At 32.1% G+C, this 26,650-nt stretch overlaps 1 protein-coding gene across 8 annotated transcripts in view; it reads right to left on the minus strand.

Moving 5' to 3' along the window:
• The window catches only part of LOC110992367 (kazrin), a 52,761-nt gene that overhangs the window by 14,470 nt on the left and 11,641 nt on the right, over positions 1–26,650 (minus strand). For 7 of the 8 annotated variants that reach the window (XM_022258151.2, XM_022258149.2, XM_022258152.2 and 4 more), the window contains exons 2-7: positions 10,415–10,605; positions 9,307–9,574; positions 8,810–9,064; positions 4,876–4,997; positions 4,200–4,362; positions 232–359 (exon numbers count right to left, since the gene is read on the minus strand). In XM_022258151.2, coding sequence (XP_022113843.1) covers positions 232–359; positions 4,200–4,362; positions 4,876–4,997; positions 8,810–9,064; positions 9,307–9,574; positions 10,415–10,450 — 972 coding nt within the window. In that variant the 5' untranslated portion in view covers positions 10,451–10,605. The remainder of the gene's footprint in view (positions 1–231; positions 360–4,199; positions 4,363–4,875; positions 4,998–8,809; positions 9,065–9,306; positions 9,575–10,414; positions 10,606–26,650) is intronic. The other variant, XM_022258150.2, reaches the window with a different exon arrangement.

The raw sequence follows: 26,650 nt of genomic DNA on the forward strand, positions 1-26,650 counted from the left end.
ACACTTACGCGAAAAAAATTTATTAACTAAAATGCCAATTTGTCACTAGAAAACCTGCCTATGCAGATCAGAACAATATAAATTGTTAAATGCTAGTTTTGAGGCAATTAAATTTAACATACAAAACGTCGAGACTCTTTAGGATTCAGACGAGTCCTGATATTTTATTCATCATCTCAATAGGTTTATATTACTTGTAATAAGCAGAGAGAGCTCAAATATCACTCGAACCTGTTCATAATTTCTAATGAAGTCCCGGAGCTCCTTCTCTTTGTCCTCAAGAGTCGCGTAAAGCTGCTTCATTTGGTTGAGTAAATCGAATTTCTCAGCTTTAAGCCTCTTCTTATCAGCCTTCAGAGCTAAAATATAAAGTATAATCTTGGAAAAACTATTTTCAGTTTTGGACATGTACTGACATACATTTTTCCTATCTAGTTTTTGCAACGAGTATAAGTTTAAGTTAGTTTATTAGCTTAGCTCTACAATGCGTCGGTGTAAAATGGAATTATGTAATTTAGGTTATAAAGTTATATGTATTCATTTTATGTCTTCTGGTGAGTTTATTTACTCGAGCTGACCGCTTCTTAAAGATATGCCTTGTATTCGGTAGCCTTCTTTCAATGACTCTTGATATAAAATAAATATGTCTCTTGTTATAATATACTATTTTAAATAGATTCTTAAAATATCATCCTGTCTGTCATTTTTCCAATACATATATATTTTTTTAAACTAAAATTATATAATATGCTGTCAAATTAAGTGTCAAATAATATAATAATAAATGTTAAAAATTTTGGTCAATTAATCAAATGCTTGTTATTGGGTTCACATATTCTACAAAAATTCACCTTTAAACACGTATTTTTATTCAGTTAGTATTTTAATAAAAGGGATAAAATTGAAATCGTTGAATATGAAGCAGAATATCGATTTCAATTACGGATAACTCGAGCAAATGAAAATTGAATGAACCCAAGTTTTCCAGTTTACAGCTTGTCGATTTAGTATGTAAAAGTTTTGGTTAAAGTTATTTACTTCCGAAAATTACGTAATATTTGGGAAAATGAATTTACATTAATTTCTTTTAAATAAAGGATTTTTTCGAATTATATTTCATGTGAATCATATTAAACTCACAAATATTTACCGATAGGTCTAACTAGTGAAATTAAAAATTCCAGTACATTGATGTATGTGTATGTATAGCAAGTTCTCTTACTTGTAAATTGTAAATACCTGATTGGTCAAAAACATAGTTTTTGAATATATGAGTTTTTGAATTCTTCGTATTTACATTTGATATAGATGGAAAGTTGACAATATTAATGAAAGAATAAAAAGCGAGCTTTAAACGGAAGGTATAAATTACGTGAGCATTATCGCTGTAAAGGACAATAAACCCGGCTGGCGATTAGCAAGGCTCAGTTGCGCAGATAAGCACACTTTGATCGGCATTTTATAGAGCGAAACCGTTTGACGTAACATTACGCTTATCCAATATTATATTTGGATTTAATAATAATAAAACTGCAAAGGGTTTACGAGCTTCGGGTCTTTTACTTTAAGTAGCATGTGGTATTACGCTTTCAATATTGAATATTAGTTTTCGGGAATTCCTAAAAGTCCTATTTTCTTCATTTTAATTGATTGAAACGTTATCCTGTACACACGTCTTACATTAAAAAAATCTACTTATATTAATTATTCTCGACTCCACTTGAACACACAAACATATTTTCTGCTTTTCAAAATCTGCCCAGCAGTTTAGGAGTTAAATTATGAATATAGGCACAGAAGTTTTTATATATTACAGCAGATAAATAACATACATATCGACTGCGTCGCCATCTGCCGTGCTTATTTGTGAACCTAAACGATCCAAGGCGCCACCCAAACGCATACAAAAAAAGTTAATTGAAATCGGTCTAGCCGTTTAAGAGGAGATCAGTGACATGCACACGACCAGTAGAATTAGGCATTTCAAAATACAAATGCCACTATTCATATTTGTATTTAAAAAAAAAGATCAATATTATCAGTATTTAGTTACTAAAATAGCTTATATGATAGATCATTTCTTATTTCATAGGTTGATTGATGTAATTGCAGGATAAATACAGTATGTTACATGCGATTGAAATCATAAATATTAAGTAGACTTCACGAACGCTTCACTTGCTAATACCTGATTAAAAAACTTTCTAACCCTTTGTTTTATTACACGCACTTGTATCCCCTTTGCGGTGTGTAACTTTACGTTCATGCTTCAGTTATCGGCTCAAACAAACGGGCCGTTTGCTGCTTATTCAAAATGTTAACAACTACACTAACGTGTTAAAATGTTCTAATAAAATGCTTCAGTACATTTTACGAATTGGAACGAACTTTTACATCAGGCTCGATACTTAGGAGTCTATAAAACTATTGTCTTATCCCTGATTCCATTTTTGGTTACACAATAATAAGTTTGTAACACTTGGTTGTTTTAATAATCACTAAACAAATGAGCAATCTTTATATGCCCCCTAGCGCACGAGTCGTCACACACACTTTTAATATATTATAGATATATTAGATATTCCTAATATAATAAACGTTTATTATATTAGGTGTATCTGATAAAGTTAACGATTGACGAAGGCTTACTTTAAAGTTAATGATTATCTAGTTTTTACCTAGAATTAGGCTAGACAGGCTTCTTCTGATTAATTTGCTATATTTGTTTTAAAAAAATAAGTGTTGTTTGCCATTTTGTACGATGATTTGCTATTTTAAAAGAGTACCGAGAGGTTTTTAAACCGGATTTTTCTCTCTCTTACACCTCTATCTTTTCCAATGAGTACGGATGTCTGTGATACAATTTTAATGACGTGGAATAAGTGATACCTGTATCTTATATTTCATTATAAACATATTTGTTTTAATTTTACTTATTTATTTTGATTTTATTCTCAAACATTAAGCAAAAATATCTTCAGAATCAATTACTTGCATACCTTTATCATTACAAAATTAAATTCATAAGTGAGTAATGTTAATAAAGGCAAAATCTTGAGAATTTAACCCACAAGTTAATATACACATTGTACGAAATATAATTTCACTATTATAACATAAATTGAAAATAGATTACGTAGTAAATTTATCTCAAAAGCCAATATAGTTCGGTGTTCGCGAAGGTAATGACATTAGTGAAATGCCAGTGGAAGTTACAAACCAACCCACGAAAACGTGACCCGAAAACCAATTCACAAAATCATTCGGACTCTACCTATCTATAACGTAATATAAGATTATTATGTCAACCTATAAGTCTGAAACGACTATTGTATGTATGAGTCACTTTATATGTCATATGTGTGTCATTATGATAGATTGAACATAATACTTCAATTATAACCTACATAATATAAAGTAAGTGGGTAGATAGTACACCATTACAATATTTATATATTTAGCTTATTTTGTGTTAGGTATTCTAGAAAATATATTAGTTTAATAAATAACCAACACTCATTGTATAGATCGACAGCAAAAAGTTATGACATTATAAAGATAAAAGCAGTAGTACTGATATTTCCTTGTTCACAATCCCTATGAAAAAGCACAAGACCGTTGATTAAAGCCTTTACAGGTGGATACAATTTTCGTTCTAATTTCTCTCTTTTTAATTCCAGTAGTGTTCTTTATCGTCTAACACAAAAGGTACAATTAAAAATGCTAATAAAAGTGTTCTTTGTGCTAATAAAAATAACCTAATGACGCTTATTCAAATTTCAAATATCTAATAGTAGTAAACTCGTCAAATTCTCTGTATTTTAAAGTAATTTGTTGTAAATTTTCAATGAAATTTTCTTATTAATAAAATCAAATCATTCTTATTAGACTGTTTCAGCTCTTGTTCTACTTAATTCTATGAAACTGAGCTTACGCTGTGGGATGGTTTGTTAAAAGAGTTTGTTAAATATTGTTTAAGATATTTTTTTACTGTAAACCAAAGGCTTTTAGATCAACTACATTAGGCTTTGTGTATTATTCAAAAAACACATAATCAGTATATTTTCTTAACAAACCTACTATTCTGTTTCTTTTCAATACAATGCAAACGTAATTTGAATGAATAAGTCTAAAGACTTAGTTATTTTTATAAATCCTTTCAGTGACAGAATGAGTTGTATAAAAACATGTATACTAACAGCTAACAGCTTCCCTGGCTAACAGCAGCTCTTTCTCCATCTGCTGCGGGTCGAGCGGCGGACTCTCCTCTTCCTCCCCCTGAGCCCTTTCGATAAGGGCGTTCCCCACTTCTCCCCTCTCCACAGCCGCTACGAGCAATCGTCGAACCCGGGTTAACTCCGCCTGTATCCAAGATTAATTGCCATCGATTTGTTAACTTTCGAACACATGCGACGGGTAAAACATTGCAGTCACGCAACACGTGTCCAACTGTACAATATTTACCATTTTATCGTGAAAATAACTCATCAGATAATGGTTAAAGTTGCAGACATAAGATAAGGCTTTCACTCGATTGTCTTTCCATTAATTATTAAATCAACCTTATCAAGTGTTGCATTGCGTACACAAAAACCATACTAACGTGAATTGTTTAATGAAACCGTCAAAATTTACGGTAATTCGTTTTTAACGACTGTATTAGTAGTTGGTAGTTATATGTACAATGACCAATGAAAAAATAAAATTAGACTAAAAATCTACTTAATATAGGTTTAGTGTGATTACTTGATTACTTGTGATTATTTTAAGGAAGAAAGTAATTTGAAAACCACAAATGAATACATCTCTACAGAATATCATAAAATAAGCTTGTACCTAGGCAAAACAAAATGAATCGAGATGAATGAAAGTAACCTGTAGCCGTTCGTTCTCAGATCGCAGCCGTCGAGCCATTTGAGCGGCAGAGAGCATCCCGGGGGATGCGGGAACATCTTCCTGACGCGATCGGTCCGACCGACCGCCTGGAGACGCCGCATCTATTACATAATAATTTTAATATCATTTCCACGGTATCTCAATTTAAGCAGTGAATATCTAAGTTCCACGTAGTAACCAACTTATTAGTTATATAAAGGCTAGAGATAAAGTTTCCTTTTCAGATGAGTCTTATTAGATACAGTTTAATTTGAAACTCTAACAATTTCTTTAAAATTTAAACCGTAGATATTTTTGATTTCGTTACGGTACATTATACATAAAAATCACATTCAAATGTAATTTTATAAACTACTTAAGTAATAATCAATTATTTTACTATAGTTTACGTGGCCTAGGGATTATTTTGAATACCAAGAAACGCAGTGCAGTGCCGTTAATTAGCTACTAAAACCTCTATACCTCTTCTGACGACATTGAACATCTCGATTAAATAATTAAATAAGAAATAATACAAAAACCCATTTTAGCTGCTCTCTGGCAGCATAATTCTATTGATCTTTGATTTTCCCTTTAATAACTTGTGTAGGTGGTATTTGTTTATTTTTTCTTATTTTGTATAAAATATTATCTTCAAATTTGTCTATTTAATTTAGGTTTGCTTTATTGATACTGTCACACTGGTGTCACATTATTAAACAGAGTTTAATGAATGTCAAAGTCTTGCCTGCTTTACGCCGTTGACTTGCGAACTGGTAGTAGTAAATGTAAATTTAGAATCAATTTAATATCTTTTCTATTGAGTTAGGATTCAAGACCATTATCAAATATAAAACGATGATATACTTAATATAGCTTTATTTACATAGTTATGTAAGAGGCGCCATCTTGACTTTGGATAATGCGTTCAGGGAATGCAGGACAGTACTGATTGAGTATTCAATAGAGTTGAGTCACAATCTCTCCTTCTGCCTAGCATAGTCCAGAACCAGCATAGTCTAGATTACTAGTTCTTGCCCTTATGATCTTAATTAGGAATTTCTTCATGAACTGGATCGTTTTCAAACTGTCTATCCGTTTCATATTTGGTCTAAGTAAGTTAGACCATATCTCTGCGTTCTATAAGCAGCTAGGCTGGTTACCCATTCATCAACAGCGTAATGCTCCCGTTCCTCACCTATTATATTCCATCCTATTTAATCCTAAAACTTCTTCTTATCTTAAGAACGACTTCAAATTTATAGGAGCTCATAGCTATAGCCTACTCTATTCTGAAAACTAAATTTCATCACATAAAATGGCTATGGAATTCACTTCCTGTCCTAATCCGCTTAGTTTTTCCTGTAGTGTTCTTAAAATTTGCTATTTGCTAACTGGTTAGCTGGCCAGATTTTATCGCAAGCGTTCGTACTAAGTTTGAAGTTAAAAGAAATTCTTTTTACCCACTGGTTGCCAGAATGATATCGCTTGAAAGCAATCGTTTTTATTTAATTATTTAAAATAGAAAGAAGGACAGCTTTTTATTGAATTACTTTAATTGTCTTGTATTTTTGCAACGATGTGTACCCAAATAAAAATACTATTAAGTTTTGTTTAATCATTACAGAAAAATAAATTAAAACTTTAAACAAACTGAAAATAATACAAAACCTTTTATGTATTTTACAATATGCAAAAGCGATAAACTGAAATAAACGAGAATGTAATTGATTTCTCGCAACGATAAAATAACTATACAGCCTGGCTGCTGTTACTTCTTACAAAAAGGTTTTAGTTAACTTAACAATTGTAATTTATTTTAATTAAAATCAAACTATATATGGACGTTCTATATTCTATAAAAAGTGTACATATATGTTATCTATATATTTAGTAAATTAATTTCCTTATCAAAAGTCTATGACAGACTTTATATGTAAATAATGAGGAGTAAACGCCCGTTCTATAAAGCATTATATTTGGACAATCTAAACATCGAAAACACGAAACTCCTCTCAGTCAGGAAAGTGGTTGGTCCCGTCCAGACAAATCGATTATTTGAATGTATCACGCATCGCAGCGCGGCACAGGTGTAGTGGCTTTGATTGCGATTCACCAAAAGAAATAAAAACATCCTTAATTGTACTGAAATTCTATTGAATGTCGTTAACACATTTGAAGGTACTATACAATACATGGCAAAAATTTAATAAATACGTGGGATGTTCTCTTTCATCGCCTTTCGCCTTTATGTTGCCTTTCGGATATCCTTCTAATTGTTATATTGGTGCAAGTATACGAAGAAAGCGCCCAACCACAGTTCCAGGAGTAGGTCTCAGAACTGGAGCTGGGGTCACCAGTTTAGTGTTTAAGGTACACCAATGAAAACTTGTATTACATGGCGGTTTTAGGGCGACTGACCTGATCCACGTGCCAAATAAAATTACGAAATTTCTATATAGACATAATTACACCTCTACAATATTATTTAATATAGCTTAAGCTTCAGATAACTTATTAACAATCGGAGATGAAATTTAGTTACCTACTTCGAAATAACTTTTAATTGCTATCTAATTATTATCAACAAAAATATGTGTATAAAACGGTAATATTATCATACATAGTATATACATAGTATGATAATATTACTAAAACTCCAGCTTTAAAAGCTAGTATGGAAATCCTTTGTTCTATACCATGATGATGGTCATGAAAATATACCTAGGTGTTTACAAATTTTCATCGAAATCGGTCTATACAGAATAAGATATCTTACTACTCGTTAAAACTTGGAAGAAAACTGCCAGCTAATCAAAACGACGACAAGTCTTAAATGACAAACGACAACATCACAGTTCCTTCATTGTAAGCCGGCTGCAGTTAGTGCAAATGAGCTTATTCCCCAAGGCAGCCAGCTCATTAGCGCACTGGGGCTGCGAGGGGAAGACAATGTATGAGAACTGCCTAATATTTCCATTATATGTGGAAAAACGGACACCAATTTATGGCTTATTATTTCGTTACATCCGCATTATTTTGTCTTTTAACTTTTTATTTACTTCGATGCTATTTTTACAATCTTGACCGATGCTATTAAACTTGTGCATGTTTGTATGAATGTTAGGTCATAGATACTGAACCATTGATTTCAGATTCAAGCACATTAACTCAATTTTAATTACGAATATACACCTTTATCAGGATATATCTAATTAGGTTTTTCGTTCATGGAGTATAAATTTAATTAAGGAATTTTCACAGTTTGTCTCTAGAGGCGAAAACTGCGGACTATTTACATTATTGATCATACTTTCATTGTTCAACTAATTAGTATTCAGCAAAGCTTATTCGAGACATTAGTGACAACACTCGTAAGTTTAAGGCAGCATTAAAGAATCTCCAAGTATGTCGTAACTTACTTCATCACCAACTCAAACAGCCCGAGTAGTTACCAACTATTATCTCCCGTATAGTCCGTAACTCAAACACAGGAAACTTTATATTTTTCTTCGTAATATTTTACCTTACAAACAATGGTATTTGCCAGATAACAATAACATAATTGCTTCTAAGCCGAGATTAGCCTGATTGTTTGCAATTTCAGTGCAAGAATAGCAAGAACCCTTTCTAGGAAATACTAATACCTATAGGTACATGGTAAGATAACTTATGGAGCTATTTTCTACATTATTTTTGTTTGTAAAAAAATATAACACACTAATCAGCAGCCAGCATCGGTGAAAGCAGAGAGGAAGCTCTCTTAAAATGATCTTCTACTATGTAAAACAAAACAATAATGCTGGTAACATTCTCTTGAAGGAATGTCTGCCATGTCAGTTAATGAATTTCGGTAATTCCAATAATCGTATATTTAATGTGGCCTATCTATTTTAATATATCAAGCCCGATAACTTGCTACTTAAAAACTTACCTCCATCGAGTGTAGCCGTAATATCAGCTCTAGGTTCCGGTCCATCGCTACTCCGACCTGGTGAGGTGGCATCAGGTAACGGCACCTCCTCTTCCGAACTATCAGCTGGATCCAAAGGATTCTTATCGCTTGTATTGCTATTCCCTATTTCAGCATATGTGCCACTGTCACTACCATTTTGAGCCGACCATTTCATTGGAGAATCGAGTTTACCATTCGTATGATTTTCTTTATTGTCATCATCTGGAGAAGAAACTGTTTTAGAGGTTAGACTAAAAAGTAAATGACATCCATGATTAATTAGATATTATTCCAAAGCAATTCTTAATTGAACTGATCTTAGAGAGAGGTTTATTAGGTTTTTTTGAAATTAGATTCGAACAAACGTAATTTGAAACGTATTTTGAACAAAAAAAGTTATTATGTATGTTTTCTGCTTTTTGTTTGAATTTTAAATCATTCCTCAAATTATAAATGAAACGTTTTAGAATACCAACCAATAAATGGGTTATCTTTTCCATTTCTAATAGATAGTCTAGTTGATCTATTAAGGGTGGCTTGGTCCCCGTTTAGAGATCCGTTCCTTGGCTTGTCGAGTGTGCTAATAAGCAGTCGTCTTTCGGGAGGCACTGGTCTGTCCAAGTCCGACCTATCGAGAACTGAACATGCTGGAGTGATGAGAGGATCAGCAGGTTCCGGCTCCGCCTCAGTATCAACCCTCGTCCCCACCGACACTTGTTCATCGACCATTTTTCGAAGTTTCGCCTGGACATGGTAATTATTTGTTAATTTATTGAAAATTCGATTATGTGCCTTATTGAAATGGTGAGTTATCTGATAAAATAATTTTATTTTGAATATACTGTCGTGTTTAGAGCAAACATTTGTTTATCAAGCTTGTATTGTTAAGACTGAATTCTAATAATATAATGTCTCTGCTATCAATAGTATAATGTATAATGTGGATAGTGAATTTCATCATCCAACGAGGTAAAACCAGTAATCTAAAAACTATTACTACTTAAAATGCGTTTAGCTAATACTGATATACGAATCGAAATTTATATTTAACATAGAACATTTCGATAGAAAACTGGCATTACTTAAACCAATTTGGAACACGGTTTCCCTCACTGCCATTAATCACGCTAAGGAATCTAATTTGTTTTATATCTAGGCCACAATAGGAATATTTAATATTGCATTCATAAAAACAATGCCCGCTCCATTTAAACTACGAGTTATGGCGGCTCTGTGAGTTCATTTCATAAACATGGACTCATATTAAATGACTTAGGTTTCGACGACCTTCCGTCTTATCATTTTCTATTTATCTAAACAGCATCGTCTATTCACTTTCCAACCTGTCATTTAAAGTAATAGACAGTTCATGCGTTGCTCAAAGTGTATTTTACGTAGCGTACTCTATTTATTTTGGGATATATTGTGAATTATTTTAATTTATTCCAGCTTTACTAAACAAAGCTAATATTTTTCATTTTATTATTGTAATTACTATGTAGGTTAAGAATATTATAAATACTGTATATTTTTCTGTTGGAAATAAGTTTAATTATATATTTTACTCTTAATGATAATAATCACCTGGGCGTCGCCTAGTATTCGGCGCATTAGCGCCATCAGGCCGCGGTGGCAAAAGCTGTCATGCTATCCACCTGTACCTCGCATTCTTGTTTTGTTCAGCACTTTATTCAAACAAACTATTGTCTGTCGCAAAACTGTTTTAATAAAGTTTCCATTAACAGGTGCTCCCCTTTCTCCCTTATCTGTTTTTCCTGAAACAATGAAACATCTAACATTTTGAATAGCTCGTGAAATTTGTGTTTTAACATTAAGTTATCTTAAACCGACGTTTATCAGCCATAGTTTCTAATATTATGTAAACGGGAGTAGGTACACATTTTAGGAAAAAATTGGTCATAGTGTGGGGGCGCACGTCTGTCGAAGTACATTTTATATTATTCCAGTTCTATGTTAATGTAAATATCGTAATTTCCTGAGCTTACGATATTTACATTAACAATAAACTCAACAAATGATGTTGAAAAGCCATCTGTTGAGTTTCTTTCGTATCAAGTACTCGTATACAACTAATCCTAAATTTTAAATAAAAACAGTTTCGTATATTTGTTATCTGTCATATGTCATATGCCTATAGTTAATACATCTAACGGCACGAATGTGAAGTGAATGTATCATTTTATACCTACATTTAAGTTTAGAGGCACAATACCGCGCCCGCATTCATTGGCAATAAAAGGACTATTCAAAGCGAGGTACAATAGCATTTTGTTACAATTCAAACATTGTTAGACATTACTATATACCTCTATTTATAAGTTTGGATTCTTACGAAAATATTGTCTTTTACGATACGTACTACTACTATCTATCAAATATTACACATTCACATACTACTTACTATCAAATATTATCTATGTAACAGCCATTTGTGTGAAATATGTAGGTATTTATTTACATGTGCAGTTATTTAATGTGTATATTAAGATAGGAAAAGAAATTATCCACTTATATGTAGTCGCAGATGCTTTGTCACAAGTTGTTTTACATCATTCACTTTAAACTTACGTAGTAACTTATTACTCCAAGCATGTAGCTTTATGTGAGTTACGTAAAAAGCTGAATTCATCAAGATAATCCAAGTGTCTCATTGGCAATCCAGTCACATCCTTCAAGATTTACATAAAAGGGTCTTGCGCCAACAAGGGCACTCCAAATTTGGTTTTGTAGGTTTTTTAACTTATCTCTACTTTATGTTCGAATTTTTTTATTTGGGGCAAAATATGCCAAAGCATGTATTTCGTAGTTTTCAACTTTCTCTTCGTTCAAATTTCCAACATTGTGTCGAAAACAATGTGAGGTAAATGTTACAGATGTTTTTATCAATAACTTCCATGAAAACATTATAATTAAGTTAAATTATTAAAATATAAATTTTTTTGTATCCTAATATACGTATAACGAAAAGAATACGATGCAAGTAAAAGGTAATTTCCAGAAAACTTACATTATTATTCTTACTTGCGCTTATTTGTACTGAATTGTTTAAGTTTCAGACTCTTATTTTATTGGTATGCAAACGTATTAGATAAAGACTTTTTACTACTACTAACAACCTTAAGAAGTCTAAATATTAGAAAAATAAAGAAGATTAAACATGCAGTTTTCAAGAAAAGTAGTGCTAAGCGCCAAGTAGGTAACAACGTATAACATTAATCAAAGCTTACGTAGCCTTGAAGTATGTGAAAGGGGCGTGTCAACATGCAAGCAACTTCAGTAAGTTACGTGCTTCTACGAGCTTCGTTATTGCGGCCTTTGAATACTCCACTCCTTAATTAAAACGTAGTCAGAGATTTTATATCTCATGTACCTGCATTATATTCAAACATTAAGCATTTGTTTATTAAAATCTTATTTTTACATTCTATTTTTAACTTTATAAATTGAAACCTTGTGGACGAACCCGTTATCGATAAAATCTATTTCTATTGTGAAAGAACATTCCGACAGTTAAACAATAGAGGCAACAGAAGAGAACAGAAACAGTCCTTATGAAATTATTACATAAAGGTACCTTTAACAAAACTTTAGTTTGGCAAAGTTTACTTATAAGCATAAGTCAAAAATCTTTCTCACGAAAAATTATGTTTATCATATTCTTGTGATATAATTAAAAAACTTGAATAATTCGTTATTCAAGTTTTTCTCGTAATTTGCCTAACATGTAAACAACTACTAAATTAAATAAAGAACCCACGTAAACGATGCCCAGGTGCTTTTGAGTCGAACTTCATCACAGTACATCACAAGTTGCAGAACGTTATACATACATAATGGCCTCGTAAATAGTAATTTAATGCCCCACCCTTAAATCCACTCTTTATTGCCGTGGAGTATATTTTATTCCGTTTTAAGTTAGAAAGAACTGTCTATTATAAAAAGAAAATGTAGACTGCAAGGTGCTCTAAAAATAGCCAACATTGTCATCCTGACCTGGAACATTTACTCTGTTTCCTCAACGAGTTACACGATACAAAATCGTCACGAATGATAATAAAGGCTGGCCAAAGTTTGATTTAAACGTCCGAGAATGGCCTTTCTCACTCCATTCTTTGTGTGTCTAATGTAGATATCGAAGTGCGATAGTCAGATACACGCAATGCCTAACCATTGCTTCGCATGAAAGTACGGGTAGGTTTAATACGTTTTAATCTACTCACTCAGCCGGAATTTAAATTTAATTTAAACCCTTTTGAAAACCTTTGATACATTGGCTATGGTAGCATTGTGGCCACCGTATAGCACCAGCAGCTACTATTATTAAATGTATTTTATAGACAGTTATCCAAGTTTTTGAACTTCAATACAAGGTTCCCTATCCTCACACCGACAGTTCGTTAAAGTAAATCAGTTACAACGAGCGTAATACAAATTCTTCTTATGTAGCACGTGTCGAGTCGATATTAATATTTAGAGTAAATATGATCCTATGTAATTTAGGACAAGTGTCTGATATCCATTATCCTCAAAGGTGATTGATACCAGGCACTCTCTACCCCTTTGTTCCTATAATAATATCCGAGCTCATACATCACTTATTAGTTGATGCTGATCTTGAATTAAATTATTATTATCGTATGACTTACTACCTACCTACACCGTCATTTATAATATTTTTTAGCAAGACAAATAAATAACATATTGTATCAAATGACCAATTACCAAAACTATAAAAAACCATATTAATTTAGTATTTTTTATTATATCTTGTGTCACACCGCGAGATATAAAAATTATATATTGTGTATTCACGAAACCAAACTTTCAGACATTCATAAAGCTAATGGAACCTAAATTTTTACGAAGCAACGAAATAATGTAAAAAGTTTTTGATTTTGAAATAATTTACCGCTTAGTTTTATGACAGTTTGACGTGGAATTAGTTTATATAGAAGCAGTGGAGCAAGGCTTGTGGGAGATACGTAAGCGCTAAAACTTTCAACGTTTCGCGAAATTCTCAGTAAGTGCCGCTGCAGCATCAGCAGCGTTGAGCTGTGTACCTTCGCCAAACTTTGCGGCACGCTGCACAACTCGCTAACTAAATATAAAGAAGCTTCCGAGCCGTGCTGCTCCAATGAGTTACGTACTTAGCAAGGTTTTGTACTAAATACCTTTTCCTCTTTTTGGACTAGTTTTACAATATTTCAATGCCGTTTATAAATCGTGTTTAATTTTAACACCAAATTTAAATTGCATTATAATTAGTTGCATACAATGTTTAATTTACTACTGCTTTACGTGTTTTGTTTAATAAAGATTTGATGTGGTCATTAAAAGAAACCAATCCACAAACAATGATTTATTGCGCAACAGGTGTTTCCTGAAATGAATTGTGGCTATTATATATGTATAGATTGTACAGTTTGTTCATCTGTCCATAAATCATAAAGCAATTCATTTTAAGACCCGTCCGTCCGATACTGGTTAAATATGCCATTTATCATTTTGAGGCATTCGCTCTAAATGACCTGGGAAGTCTAATCTGTAATCATGACCTAAAAGCTGCATTAAAGATTGAACAATTGCTTTAAATAAAATGTATTTTTCATTTGAAGATTAAGGGTCACTGAACGAATGTAACCTCAAAACATGCTTGAGTCAAAAAAATATGTTATGATTTCGGTACTTAATATTTTACAGGGATTTTATGTTTTTAAATAGATTTCTTTAATAATGTGCTTTGTTTTAGCTAGACGATGTTGGCGTATTTATACATCGAATATACATACTGAAATTTAAGTTTTGTTGAGAGTCTTGCTAGGATTAGAGAGATAGATTATGACGGCATACAGGTCTATTTAATGCAAAGACAGAGAACATGAGTTCAACGCTTGAAGCTGAGACGGAAGCAACAGCTGGTAGAAATATCGCGCTCTGGCACCACTTTGGGATGGTACAATGGACAATTTAATTACCAAAGTTATTACCTCCTTTCTTATAATATATAGGATGTACATGATTTTGTTAAATAAAGTTCTATGCTAAAAGGTCCCTAAAAGTATTAGTTTATGTAAATGGACATCTATTTAACTGTAATGCATCACATCACGAATAAATAAACAAAAGCACATTATGGCATCTTTTCAACTAAATTCTGGGAGTCTCGAATGGAGCAAACAGTCTCAAGTGACCATCGACTCTTCGCTCCACCCAGACCATTAACTAATAGTGCTTTCGAAGCTCTTTATAAGCCTTGATTGCCTTCAGGCACAAGCAGAGAAATATTTACTAAATTCTTATTGAATATACTTTATCCTAATCGTTTTCAGTACTTATTGACAGTATTCACTTAATTGTAAGTATACTTTATCACATTAATTCACTGCTAGATTCCATATGTTATAATTTTACTTTTTAACCTAGTTTATTGAAAAAAGGAATTGTAAGTACTGCTTAATAAAGTCAGAGTCTTCCTAAAATTCTCACATCCTTTTGGTAAAGTGAAAAATATATTCATGAATTTTATTATAGTTAACTAAAACCCGATTACCTATTAGCGAATCACGCAGATAATTCAAGTTCATACACATCTTTGGATTAAGCATTTTTAATTGAGTGTGACGAAGTTTAAAGTGGACTCTGAATATTTAAAGCGTGGTTATTGTGGAACTAGTCGAAACAGTAATTGCATATGTAAATGGAGCCCTGTGTGGGTTAGAGAGGTCGCGACCTGCAGCTATGACCTTGTAGCGTACGAACTCCTTGAACGCTTCTTTTAACCAAAGCCGGTAAAACATTTATGAGGATTCTGTTACAAACGAACACCGTTTGACATAGTTTAACAATTGAAAAAGAGTGATCATTTTTCAAAACGTTGATGATAGAATTAAAATATCATCTCAGTAGATCTGTATCGGTAAGCACGATTACGATGATTTAGCTAATGTAATATAAAATATAATCAAATAAACCTCTTTAGGGCTTAGCATCAGATTTCTGAAACTATTTCATGATCAGTTGTTAGTCTAATAGGCAACTAGATGATCAGCCTTCTGTGCCTGACACACACCGTCGTCTTTTTTGGGTCTAAGGAAAGACCGGTTTACTCACGAAGTTTTTCTTCAACCTTCAAGCGAATATAAAATGCGCTCATACACAGAAATTCCATTGATGCACAGCCGTGGATCGAGCCTACGACTTCAATGAGACTCGCACGCAATAGTTATTTTAATAAACGACTCTGGGTAATGCTGTTTACATTCATAGTAATTAAATCAAGAAGTTTTCAATAACAAAAAGCCGAATAATAAAATTGTATTATTGCAGTTTAAACCCATAAATGATTCCCCATTTCATGAGGCGTACAAACATTATAACTTCAAATATCCGGCTATAACCGGTTCAAACCGAAATTCTACGTAACGAGCGTTAATTAAAAAGCCCAACGTTGAAGCACTTGCTAACAGGGAATCACAACACTCGTGCCCTTAAGTACTCCGTGTCCTTTAGAAGGAGCGCTTAAAGGTACGCCTCGAGCCGTTTGGGGGAGATACGGCACCGCACTTTATAGGAAACTCAAACACAGATTTGCCTGCATCTGATATCATACGAGAAGTTTCCACACGCATTTATTACAAAGAAGAGATCGTGTGCCACATAATTAATTTCCATTCCTCCCGAAACAGTCTAGTCTATATATTTACTGGATTTTAATTTGTATTTCAAATAAATACCTAATTCGTTTTTTTTTATAATGCCATGAGAAAAGTAATTAAAAGTAATTTTTCAAGAATATTCCATTCTGCATTCTAAAACTTTCGCGAACGTAGGGAAGTTTAAAATGCACCGAACATGAAACATGTTAACATTTAAAATTTAAGAAGCGCATACTTCGCGAAAATTAAACTCCTTGAACAGAAGAGCTTTATATAAAATGCTCAGGATACTGTTTGCCAATATTTATACTAGTAATTGTTCTTAGTCTATCTAAATAATAACATGTCGTAGATTCAACGGCTTAGAACAGTTTTTAATGCCAAAATAAATAAATAAAATAACTGCCTGTCACCTTTGTAGTTTTTTTTATGTTAGGAGCATATACATAAAGACAAAATATCAGCAAAGTCTTAGAACGAAAGATAGAGAAACATTTAAGAAATACTTGCCTTCAATTCACTATAAGTTAAGAGCCAATTATTCACTCTAAAACCTACGAAACATAGTTACCAAGCGATTGAATACAAATTATAACGGTTACAATTTAAGCCAAACGAGTCGACAAAAACAGACTTTTCGTCGAAAATCAATGCTATAGATTTAAAATTTAAGGTATCCGATACAAAAAGCACGTTATAAAATGTGGAGTGTAACCCAGTTTGCAGACAGACATTGTGGAACATCTGTTCTCTGAAGTTCATGCGTCATAAATTTCACTCATGATTTCCAATTGAAAGAGATGCTTCACAAAAGCCTCATCCCGTTGTAAAGATGCCAACGAAGATATCCCATTGTCCATAACAAAAAGGTCACGCCTGAATATTTTCGGTTCTGTGTAAAGTGTAGGTTTAAAAATATTGAAAGGAAAACGACCAAACTAACATCTGAAGAGATATTGGTTCAGTTATTATACGTCTTTTTAATAATGCAAAGCAAAAACGTACTACTAAGTAATATATACACGATAAACCGCAAATGCCCAAATACGGTATGGTCACGTAATTTCAGTCCTCGAATGGAAACTCCTTCGAACTGTAAACACTTGATAATTCTGTTCAATTAAATTCCCAGAACGCAATAATTATCGATGACATTCATCAATGTTCAAAATCAATTGATGTTTACTGTGTACTAGAAATTAGACCTTTAATTATATTTTTACTATATTTAGTTATCAGATGCATTACCATACAGTTGTGCTCAACAGTGGCGAAGAGTCCATACAAGCCGATTCCCACCGGGTTACCTTTCAAAAATCAGTTCCATATTCATACAAAAGTATTTACATTCTATTTCATTAACAAAGTATTATTAATTAAATGCCTGCGCGATTTACAATAGCAATAGTAATTCTTAGCAATACCCTAAGTATCACATTTCATTTTATAGTCGTAAATTAATCAGCGCGTCAATTTTTCGTACCTAAATTACATTAAAGGTAACTCGACGAATTACAGCTTATCTCGGCCAACGTTTTACTATGAGGCGAAAAGAGACAGAGCGTGTCAAACCATCTCTTTCTAATGCTCGCTAACTGTACGTAAAATTTAAAGAAAGATAAGGCTGATCGCGACCGGCTTGCAGTTCTCTCCTCTCCTCTATTAGAAAGAGACAAAGAAATTATTGTTATTGAACCACGGCACGGGAGAAAGAAAACACGACAAAATTAAAAAGAATTAGCGTTATAATGAAATCCTTCGCAAGTCATATTCTTTTTATTTTGGCATATTTTCGCGTTCCATTTCGTTTGGTTGAAAATAGATTATTTTTAGTATGTGACATGTGTTCCTATACCACTGGTGCGTGATAATTTCGTTTGTTATATTTTAATATTTGTGTTATTTAAACTGTGACTGATTCTGTAAGGTAATTTAATCGCAGATTTGGTTAAATACTGTGGATTTTGTTTGTTATTATGGCTTTAATTCATAATTATAGAGTGCTGTTCAACATTTTTTTGGACCGGCATCCCTTTGCCAAAATTTCACCCTTCGCCACTGGTGCTCAATCATTTTTTCTAGTAAAACTGTTCTACGGGCCATGTTAAAACTTATACACGATCATTTAAAAAATAATGTCACAAAAGCATATTATATGGCTTAAATGGCATGATACCGTAAATAACTGTCAGCAACAAAAGACGTAATTTAACTTAAAAATTTCTAATTAAAGACACAAAAGACTGTTAAGGGAGCAAGTATTACGTGTAAGTGGGGGTTTAGAGGGATCGTGAGTCTTAAAACGTTTTCACCTGGCAATTTGACGAGGTTACCCCAACTTTTAATTACGGGCGGCTAATAAATCTACGGCCCCGAAGGATTTAGATCGAGACAGGTTACAAATAGTTGCTATCTGCGGAGATAACTTTTATATATTTCCAATGCTCATTTTACTTCCCTTAGATAATAATAATTAGAAAAATTTGTTTTAGTGCTCATCTTTCAGATAATACATAATTAGTAATCCTAAGTTACATTTACATTTACCCGACTTATAATACTTTTACAAAGTGTTTTTTTGAAGAAATAACAAATGCATTTTTACTTTCATCTAAACTAAGTTTTAAATTATTATATTATATATTATAAATTCTATTATCAAACACAAGTAATACATAAATAAATAAGTACAATTATTATATTATACCTATTTATATTGCTATATGTACGTATAAAGCTTAAATTTTCTATGAACTATAATTTAACGTTATCGAAATCGCATTAAGCGCACTGAGATACTTAAGGGACTCACTAAAAGTTCTATCAACATCTGCCAGCGTTGGGCCAGATGCCAGAACAAACTGGCAGATAAACTTTCCAGGAAATCTGATATCAAGTCCCTGACTAACTGTGTAATATTATCTAAAGGTCGTGTTGCGTCAAAATCTATATGAGAGATTCACGTGGGACGTATAGCCGACATTTTTCAAAGAAATTGACTGCATGAAGAAATTACTTTGCTATGAATAAAATAACAATGGCATGTATTATTTTGATAATTTTTATGGTAAAGTATTGTATCGTAAAACATTGTATTATTTTAAAAAAACTTTAAGAAATTAACTTTCAGCTCTTCACACTCGTCTTTCTAACAACCGTAAAAGTTTGTTTAGATGAATGAAACTTAAGGTAATTAAGCTGATTGTTAATTTAACTTCGCATTTATGTTAAGTATGCCGGTGCGTTTAGAAGAAATTACTGAAATATGAACTTAAAAATATTTAGTTCAAGTATTTGAATACTTCAGACACTTAATTAAACATTTTTTCCCCATTTTTTTCTCGGAGAGTCAACAACTCAGTTTGCTGTTTTGGTAACCTTTTGACCTTTAAAATTTTGAAACATGATCAAGTATTAAAAGAACCTTTATTGTTAATAATTAACATGATATTAACAATTTCATAAAAGTCTTAATCTTTATTTTACATCAGATTTTACACGTCATCACAGTCCTTTGGTTAGGAGTTCCAATGCCAGTCAATTTCTAATTTGTTATTGAATCGAAATCTGTATTGAATATATTACAGTCAAACCAATAATACTAAGGGAAAATAAGTCCCTTTAGTTTATAAGACGAAGTTTAAGGTATAACGAGCAAAGTAGAAGCGACTATTCAATTGTTATCAATCTTATTCAGCCTACAAGTTTTGTTCCATTATCCTTCGGGACTACATCAAAGTTATAATACAAACACTCTCACCACACAATCAGAACAGTAACACAAATAATGTTTGAAAGAGAAGAATAACTGTATTATGATCGTCTTCATGTCATGGAATTACTATAAAAACATTATAAATGACAATAAACATCTCGTTTATATTAAACATCAATGATCAATGCATCAATTTAATATAAGTAAGTAGATTTTTTGTATAGTAATAATTGTTATCTGTGTTTTGTGTTTATGTTTGAACGTGTATTCCGTTAAATATACAAAGTAAAGTATACACCAATAAAACAATATATCACCTCAACAGCCGTCGTTCCCACTTAGGCAATGAGTGTCCATGGGCGGCGGTATTACTTAACATCAGATGAGTCTCCTGCCCTTTCCTATTCTGGAATAAACAAATAAATAAACATGAAGTAATATGCAAATAATTCAGTATAAGTTAACAGATCTCTTGACCTGCATCCTTTAATAAAGTTAAAGAAAAACTTGCCCTAAAAATATAAAACACTCGGTAGAACCTAATGTAAATACAATTTTCACGAAATGTTGTCTCTCGGCGTAATTTTGAAATTCAGGTCAGCCTCATGTCATAAAAAGGTCCCCACTATATTTCGTGAGCAAAACTGCGGTTTGCACAAAGCGCACCCATTACTTTCGACGTATACTCCGCTAACTACCAAGGCTTCATGTTGAATGCGAGTTGAGACTTTTATTACTATTTATCTTTAAAAAAGCAAGAAAGAAATCTTTGTAGATTGATTCGAACATTTACAGGAAATGGTTTTGATACGAATGAAATGATGAAATGGCGTTTTGTATGGGAGGAACAAAGAGTAGTTTTTTTATAGAATATATTTAAGTAATCAAAGTATGTACCATTGTTATCTTTACACTATTAAAATGATACTCTGTTGAAGTACGGCCCGGACAGTATGGTGGATGCCTTTTATTTCATATGTATGGAACTAATATAACAATTTTAACAGCAAGTTATTTGTCTACGCATTGTAAATAAGCGAAGCCATTTGTTCTATTTTCTTTAAATTACTTAGTTGAGTGGTTTTTACCAATATTACTCAAAGCAGACGTAATCTATAAGTAAATTAGAGCAATGTGGAATTTGATTAAATCTTAATCCAATATTTAGATAGGCTGTGGAAGTATTCCCAACTAGTGAGTTAGTATTTCAAACATTTCCATAAATAGTCTCGTCACGTCTCACCCGTGAGTAGACATTCCTTAGTACCGATATTGTGTATCTACTGGAAGGGACTCACTTATTGTATAAAAACTCTTGAAGAATTTTCTTTGAAGTTCGTTGTCTTTGATAAAACCAATAACTGTGTATAAGCATTCTTTAAAATTTCAAAGAGAACGTAGGGTTTAGTATAACATGTATAATTTGTCTGTTGTTATAATAAAAGATAATCATAATGATAATACTGCTACTCAATATAGATGGTACGAGTCACCAAGGTAACCCGTCACCGAAATTAAATAAAAATGTATTTTTTTTTGTTTATTCAGTCTTTTTTAAAGTAAGAACTTTGCCTAGGACTGAATATTATATAACTGATTATCTCTAGATAATGAATGTACTGCAATAGATATCAGTACCTTGAAGCCGTGTATTGAAATAAATAATGTAATCGGAGAAGATAGATACGGTCGGCTAACAAAGCGGTCACTCGGTGAGACAACATAGCCTTAATCAATCGATGCCACACGTGATATCTCAAGCCCTAAAGGAAACCTATTAAATTAGATATAAAAGCATATCTTTAATAAATGCGTGACAAATAAGACTAAATTAAATAATATAATAAAATTATTAGGGATTTCACAAACACGATGGTGACCTTTCCTATTTAAGCAAGGTTAAAAACTCTAGTCTGAAACTACTAAAAAAAACGCAATTCTTGATTTAATTACTTCTAATTGATTATGTATGTTGATAAGTTATTCATGAATTTATAGTGAATTGTATGGGGCTACCTTAGAGTAATTAGTTTTAAAAGCAGTAGATAGCATGAAAGTAATAACTGATGTTTAACATGGCACAGCGCCCAACCTTATCGCTTGTTTTACGATTGTATATTTTTTGCTAAATGTAAACTATAACAATGAAGTTTTCATACAAATATAGGACGCAAAAATGAGCAAACTGGCATTTGTTTCATATTTGATAATAAAATGTTATTTCAAACAGTTTTGTGTACATTTCATGCAATATATTTAAAGGTAATTACATTTTAAAGGCATGGTGTAAATTACTTTATTTATTATTATGACATCATGTTAATGTTCTTAATATATATGACATAATAAAAATCAATAATGACTATGACTATGAGTGCGGAATAATAAAGCGTCACAAGCATAGAGTATTCTTAGGAATCTTATAATTTCATCGTGTCTATGACATAGGATAGCTAAGCCATTATACATATCTGTTCGAAACACTGGAAACGTTAACGCCCTGACATTCTCGCCTGAACAAATGACAAACAGTCGACCCTCCAACTTTAATGATTTGTAGACGCAGGCTCTAGTTTTACGTAATGTGCTTACGAACTTGTGTCAACCACGTCGAGCTTTGTGTACCTTCTGTGATGTGTGAGCAATTAGCTGATTTGCCTCGTATAGGCATAAACCAGGTCTGCTTTATACAATTGCTTCCGAGGAATATTCCCAATAATTTATTAAAACGGAAAAGCTATGTCTTACTGCATTGTATATTCGGCCAACACTATAGCGAAATTTTGATAAAAGATCAAATTGAAACTAAACATTTTATGACATAAAATAATACTGATACGCTTTAGTTTACCGTTTTAATTTTTATGAATTTTATATTAAAGCTTTTCAAAAAACTAAATGTTGCTATGTACCATGTCGTCTATTTTATTAGTAGAAATTTGGTATTTAAAAACAGTACCTGAATGGACAACTAACAGGTAGGCTAAGAGGAAGCAGAGACATTCATAAAGAAATAGGGCCCAGAATGGATGAAGTTTGCAAATGAAGGATAAAGTAGGATATTTAGATATCATTCTATTTATATTTTTAAAGTATGGATTTGATATTTTAAATACGTACGTCTTTATATTAATTAAGATTAATGTTTACGAGGTTAATTGAAGCTTAATCTTAAAATTACAAAGTTAATGAAAGAGGGTACCCGTTATAGTTATCAAACAAAGTGCTCGGTTCATAATGTAAAATTGTTGGCGAGAAAATAATGAAAGATGACGTCACAGCACTCGTGCTTAGGCTTTCAGGCTCGGATATAAAACTCACAACTTTACTAATAACGCTCCTTCAGTCACGTACTTAATTTATTTATGGAACATGTTCGTTTGAGAATTACTTCATTTATTTTATTTATTTCTCACGGCCCCGTCGACATAATCCCAAGGGTCTCTGATAAGAACTCATATAGTTTTCATTTTATTTGCAACTGATGAAAATTTATATAAATTTAACTGTGAATTTCTTTTTTATCTGTCAGTTGTCTTCTTTGCCTATTCAATTATATTTCGCTGCGAATCATATACTGACTAATAAATAAGATATTCACTTACACATATCTCATTTAAAGCCATTTACAATGTTAGGAATAAAATTAATTTTACTAAAAAAAAGTAATTTAAAAATGAATAAAGAAATTAATTTTAAAACATAACCACTTTAAATACATAATATTTATGTCAATTGTAAAACCGTAGATGTAGTACATATTAACATGTTTACACTCAGAGGGTGTGTCTATGGCGTCTAAATTATAGAATAATGCATCGAGCATAATGAACGAGGTAAGACGATGGGCGTGTAACAAGGTAGGGCATTTTGTTGGACGATACGTAGACACCATAAAGTCTAAGGCTACTTTTATTTTCCATAAAAAAGCTCACATTGTATCGGATCTATTTAGTTTAATCTAAGCATTTAAGCATCTAAGTGACTTTCCTATGCACAAATAGATTGTGTAATAAATACGGTGAAGGAATACATCGTAAGGAAACCAGCAGTAAACAGTCCTGCACAAAGAAGGCCGGCGAATTATTATATATCTAATTAACAAATTTACTCATGCTACACTTACCAAATTATAGATTACCTTCTATATAAAATGATATTCTACACTAATTACACTATCTCCTACACTAAACGGCCTTTATGCGGTTATCGATTTATCACAAATCGAGAAAATACTTCTAACAGTTAGGACGTATTTATAACAACAATTATGAAAAAATGACCTTAACAAAACCACAATGATGAATCGTCGTTCATTTTCCATTAATGAAACCAGTAATGGAATGCGTCAGTGGTCATTATGATAAGAATGAAAAAACATCGTCGTTTAATATAGCCAATATAAATCTGAAAAGCCTCGCGCTGTGGAATTTCCCCATTAGATTTTATGGATTTCTCTCTTGCCCGCACATTAAATTATATCCAGAAGGAAAATTAAACGAACGATTGCAGTTTAATTTTCAACTCTATGGGATTTAGTGTGATAGAATAAGATCAATTTGGTCTTAACGTTTCATTGCCAGGCTATAGAATGCTTCAACGTTGGGAATAATACTTTTAAATAGCTTTTAACCTTGCAATGTAGAAATATTTTAATTTTGAATACGTTTTATATGAAATAAAATAACAACTTCCTTTGTCATACACGTACCTTAAGATTCTAAAGACGCCCATAATTAATAAATTATAAAACAAAATAATCTCTTAAATGCGACGCAAAGAGCCCAAAGCTTCATTTAATATTACAAAAGATTTGGTTTCAAAACCACTCAGCCGAAATTAGATAATGAATTAACCATAAAATGTACGAAGAAATCGCTTTGGACTTACAGTTTCAATGGGAAAGATGTTTTTTGAGTATGTTATTTCTCTTTTTTGGGACTAAATACGATTTCAAATCTTTCCTGTGAGAATGTGTGTTATTTATCATACCTTTACCTGCTAGGAAATTTAAGGATGAAAAGAAAATAATATTGAAACTGAAATATGATTTCATAAAACTCGTTAGAAAAAATTAGAAGCATTGGTCTTGTCTATCAATATGCCCAGTTACATTTTTTATTTCTAAATAATTAGGCTACTAAATCTCTAGATACATATTTCCCATTAACTTAACTCAGTAAGTACGTATTCATTTCGTCATGGCCGAGTGTTTAGTCTTATTTAATGCAGTCGACAAATACGAACAGAAATTAAAATAAAAAGCGACCATGGAAGCGTATTTACAGAAATTTAATTAGAGTCCACCCTCAAAACTGCTTGCGGCGTTAATTCTATACATTTCAGAAAGTTTTCTATTTTCTTTATGTTGGCTGTTTTATTTTGTCGTATACACGGATTTTCGACATTGCTATTTGTTTCTAGCATTGTACAATTTGCATTTTAGATGAGCTTATTATTTAGTAGAATTTATTGCCCTAATTAATAAAGAATGAATTTAACCATTAAAATATTCATTTATTTGCCTTTAAATTTATTTAATCACTATGATTACATACAAATAGTGTGTTAATGTTTAACTGTTGAAACAGTAGGATAGGATGCGGATAGCTTCACTTTTTTTTCAAAGCTATGTATGTGTCATACTTTAGCCCAAACCAATAAACATAATATTAAGGTTCATAGAATTCACAAATCAATAACGAATCTGGCGCCAACCCCAAACGTGATTTGAAATAATGATGGGCTCTTCAACAAGGGCTTAATCTCAACACAAACCGGCCCACTTGCTATATTGATTAAAATAAACATTTCACACATATAGGAGACATATAATATGAGAAATAAGTAGAAAAATTCGTATATGAAATGCTATTTTTAACGTTATAATATATAAAAAAAAAACAAATTTCTTTTGGAAAGAATGAAAATGCAGACACCAATTTTTGCGAACGAACCATATATAATTATAAAATGGCTTTTTGTGATAGTTTTCAACTACGTACAGTCTAGTACTGTAATATTTCAATTATTTATCAAACGTCCGACCGCACAGTGCGACCACTCCAATCAATGATTCAATGCACTCACTACTGTACGAAAGGGAGAACTAATGAAGTACTGACCGAATAAAACTAATGAATTTTAGTCACGATTAATTTGTTCATAAATAAATTATGGTAGGTACAATTACGTAGCGTCAAAAACAACATTTGATGAGCATGCATATTGCATTTAAAATAAACATAAATCTTTAACGCGTAATAGCAGAACTGAACCAACAAAAGTAAAAGTACAAGTTATTTTCTGCGCAATGCAAGTATAAAGCTCGAGGGTGTAGTTAATTACAAATTACGGTGTAGTAACATAGTTAATTACAAATTATGATTACCACAAACAAACTATCAGACAGTGTTTTCTAAATAAAGT

The sequence above is a fragment of the Pieris rapae genome, chromosome 14, assembly GCF_905147795.1.
Source record: "Pieris rapae chromosome 14, ilPieRapa1.1, whole genome shotgun sequence".
NCBI lineage: Eukaryota > Metazoa > Arthropoda > Insecta > Lepidoptera > Pieridae > Pieris > Pieris rapae.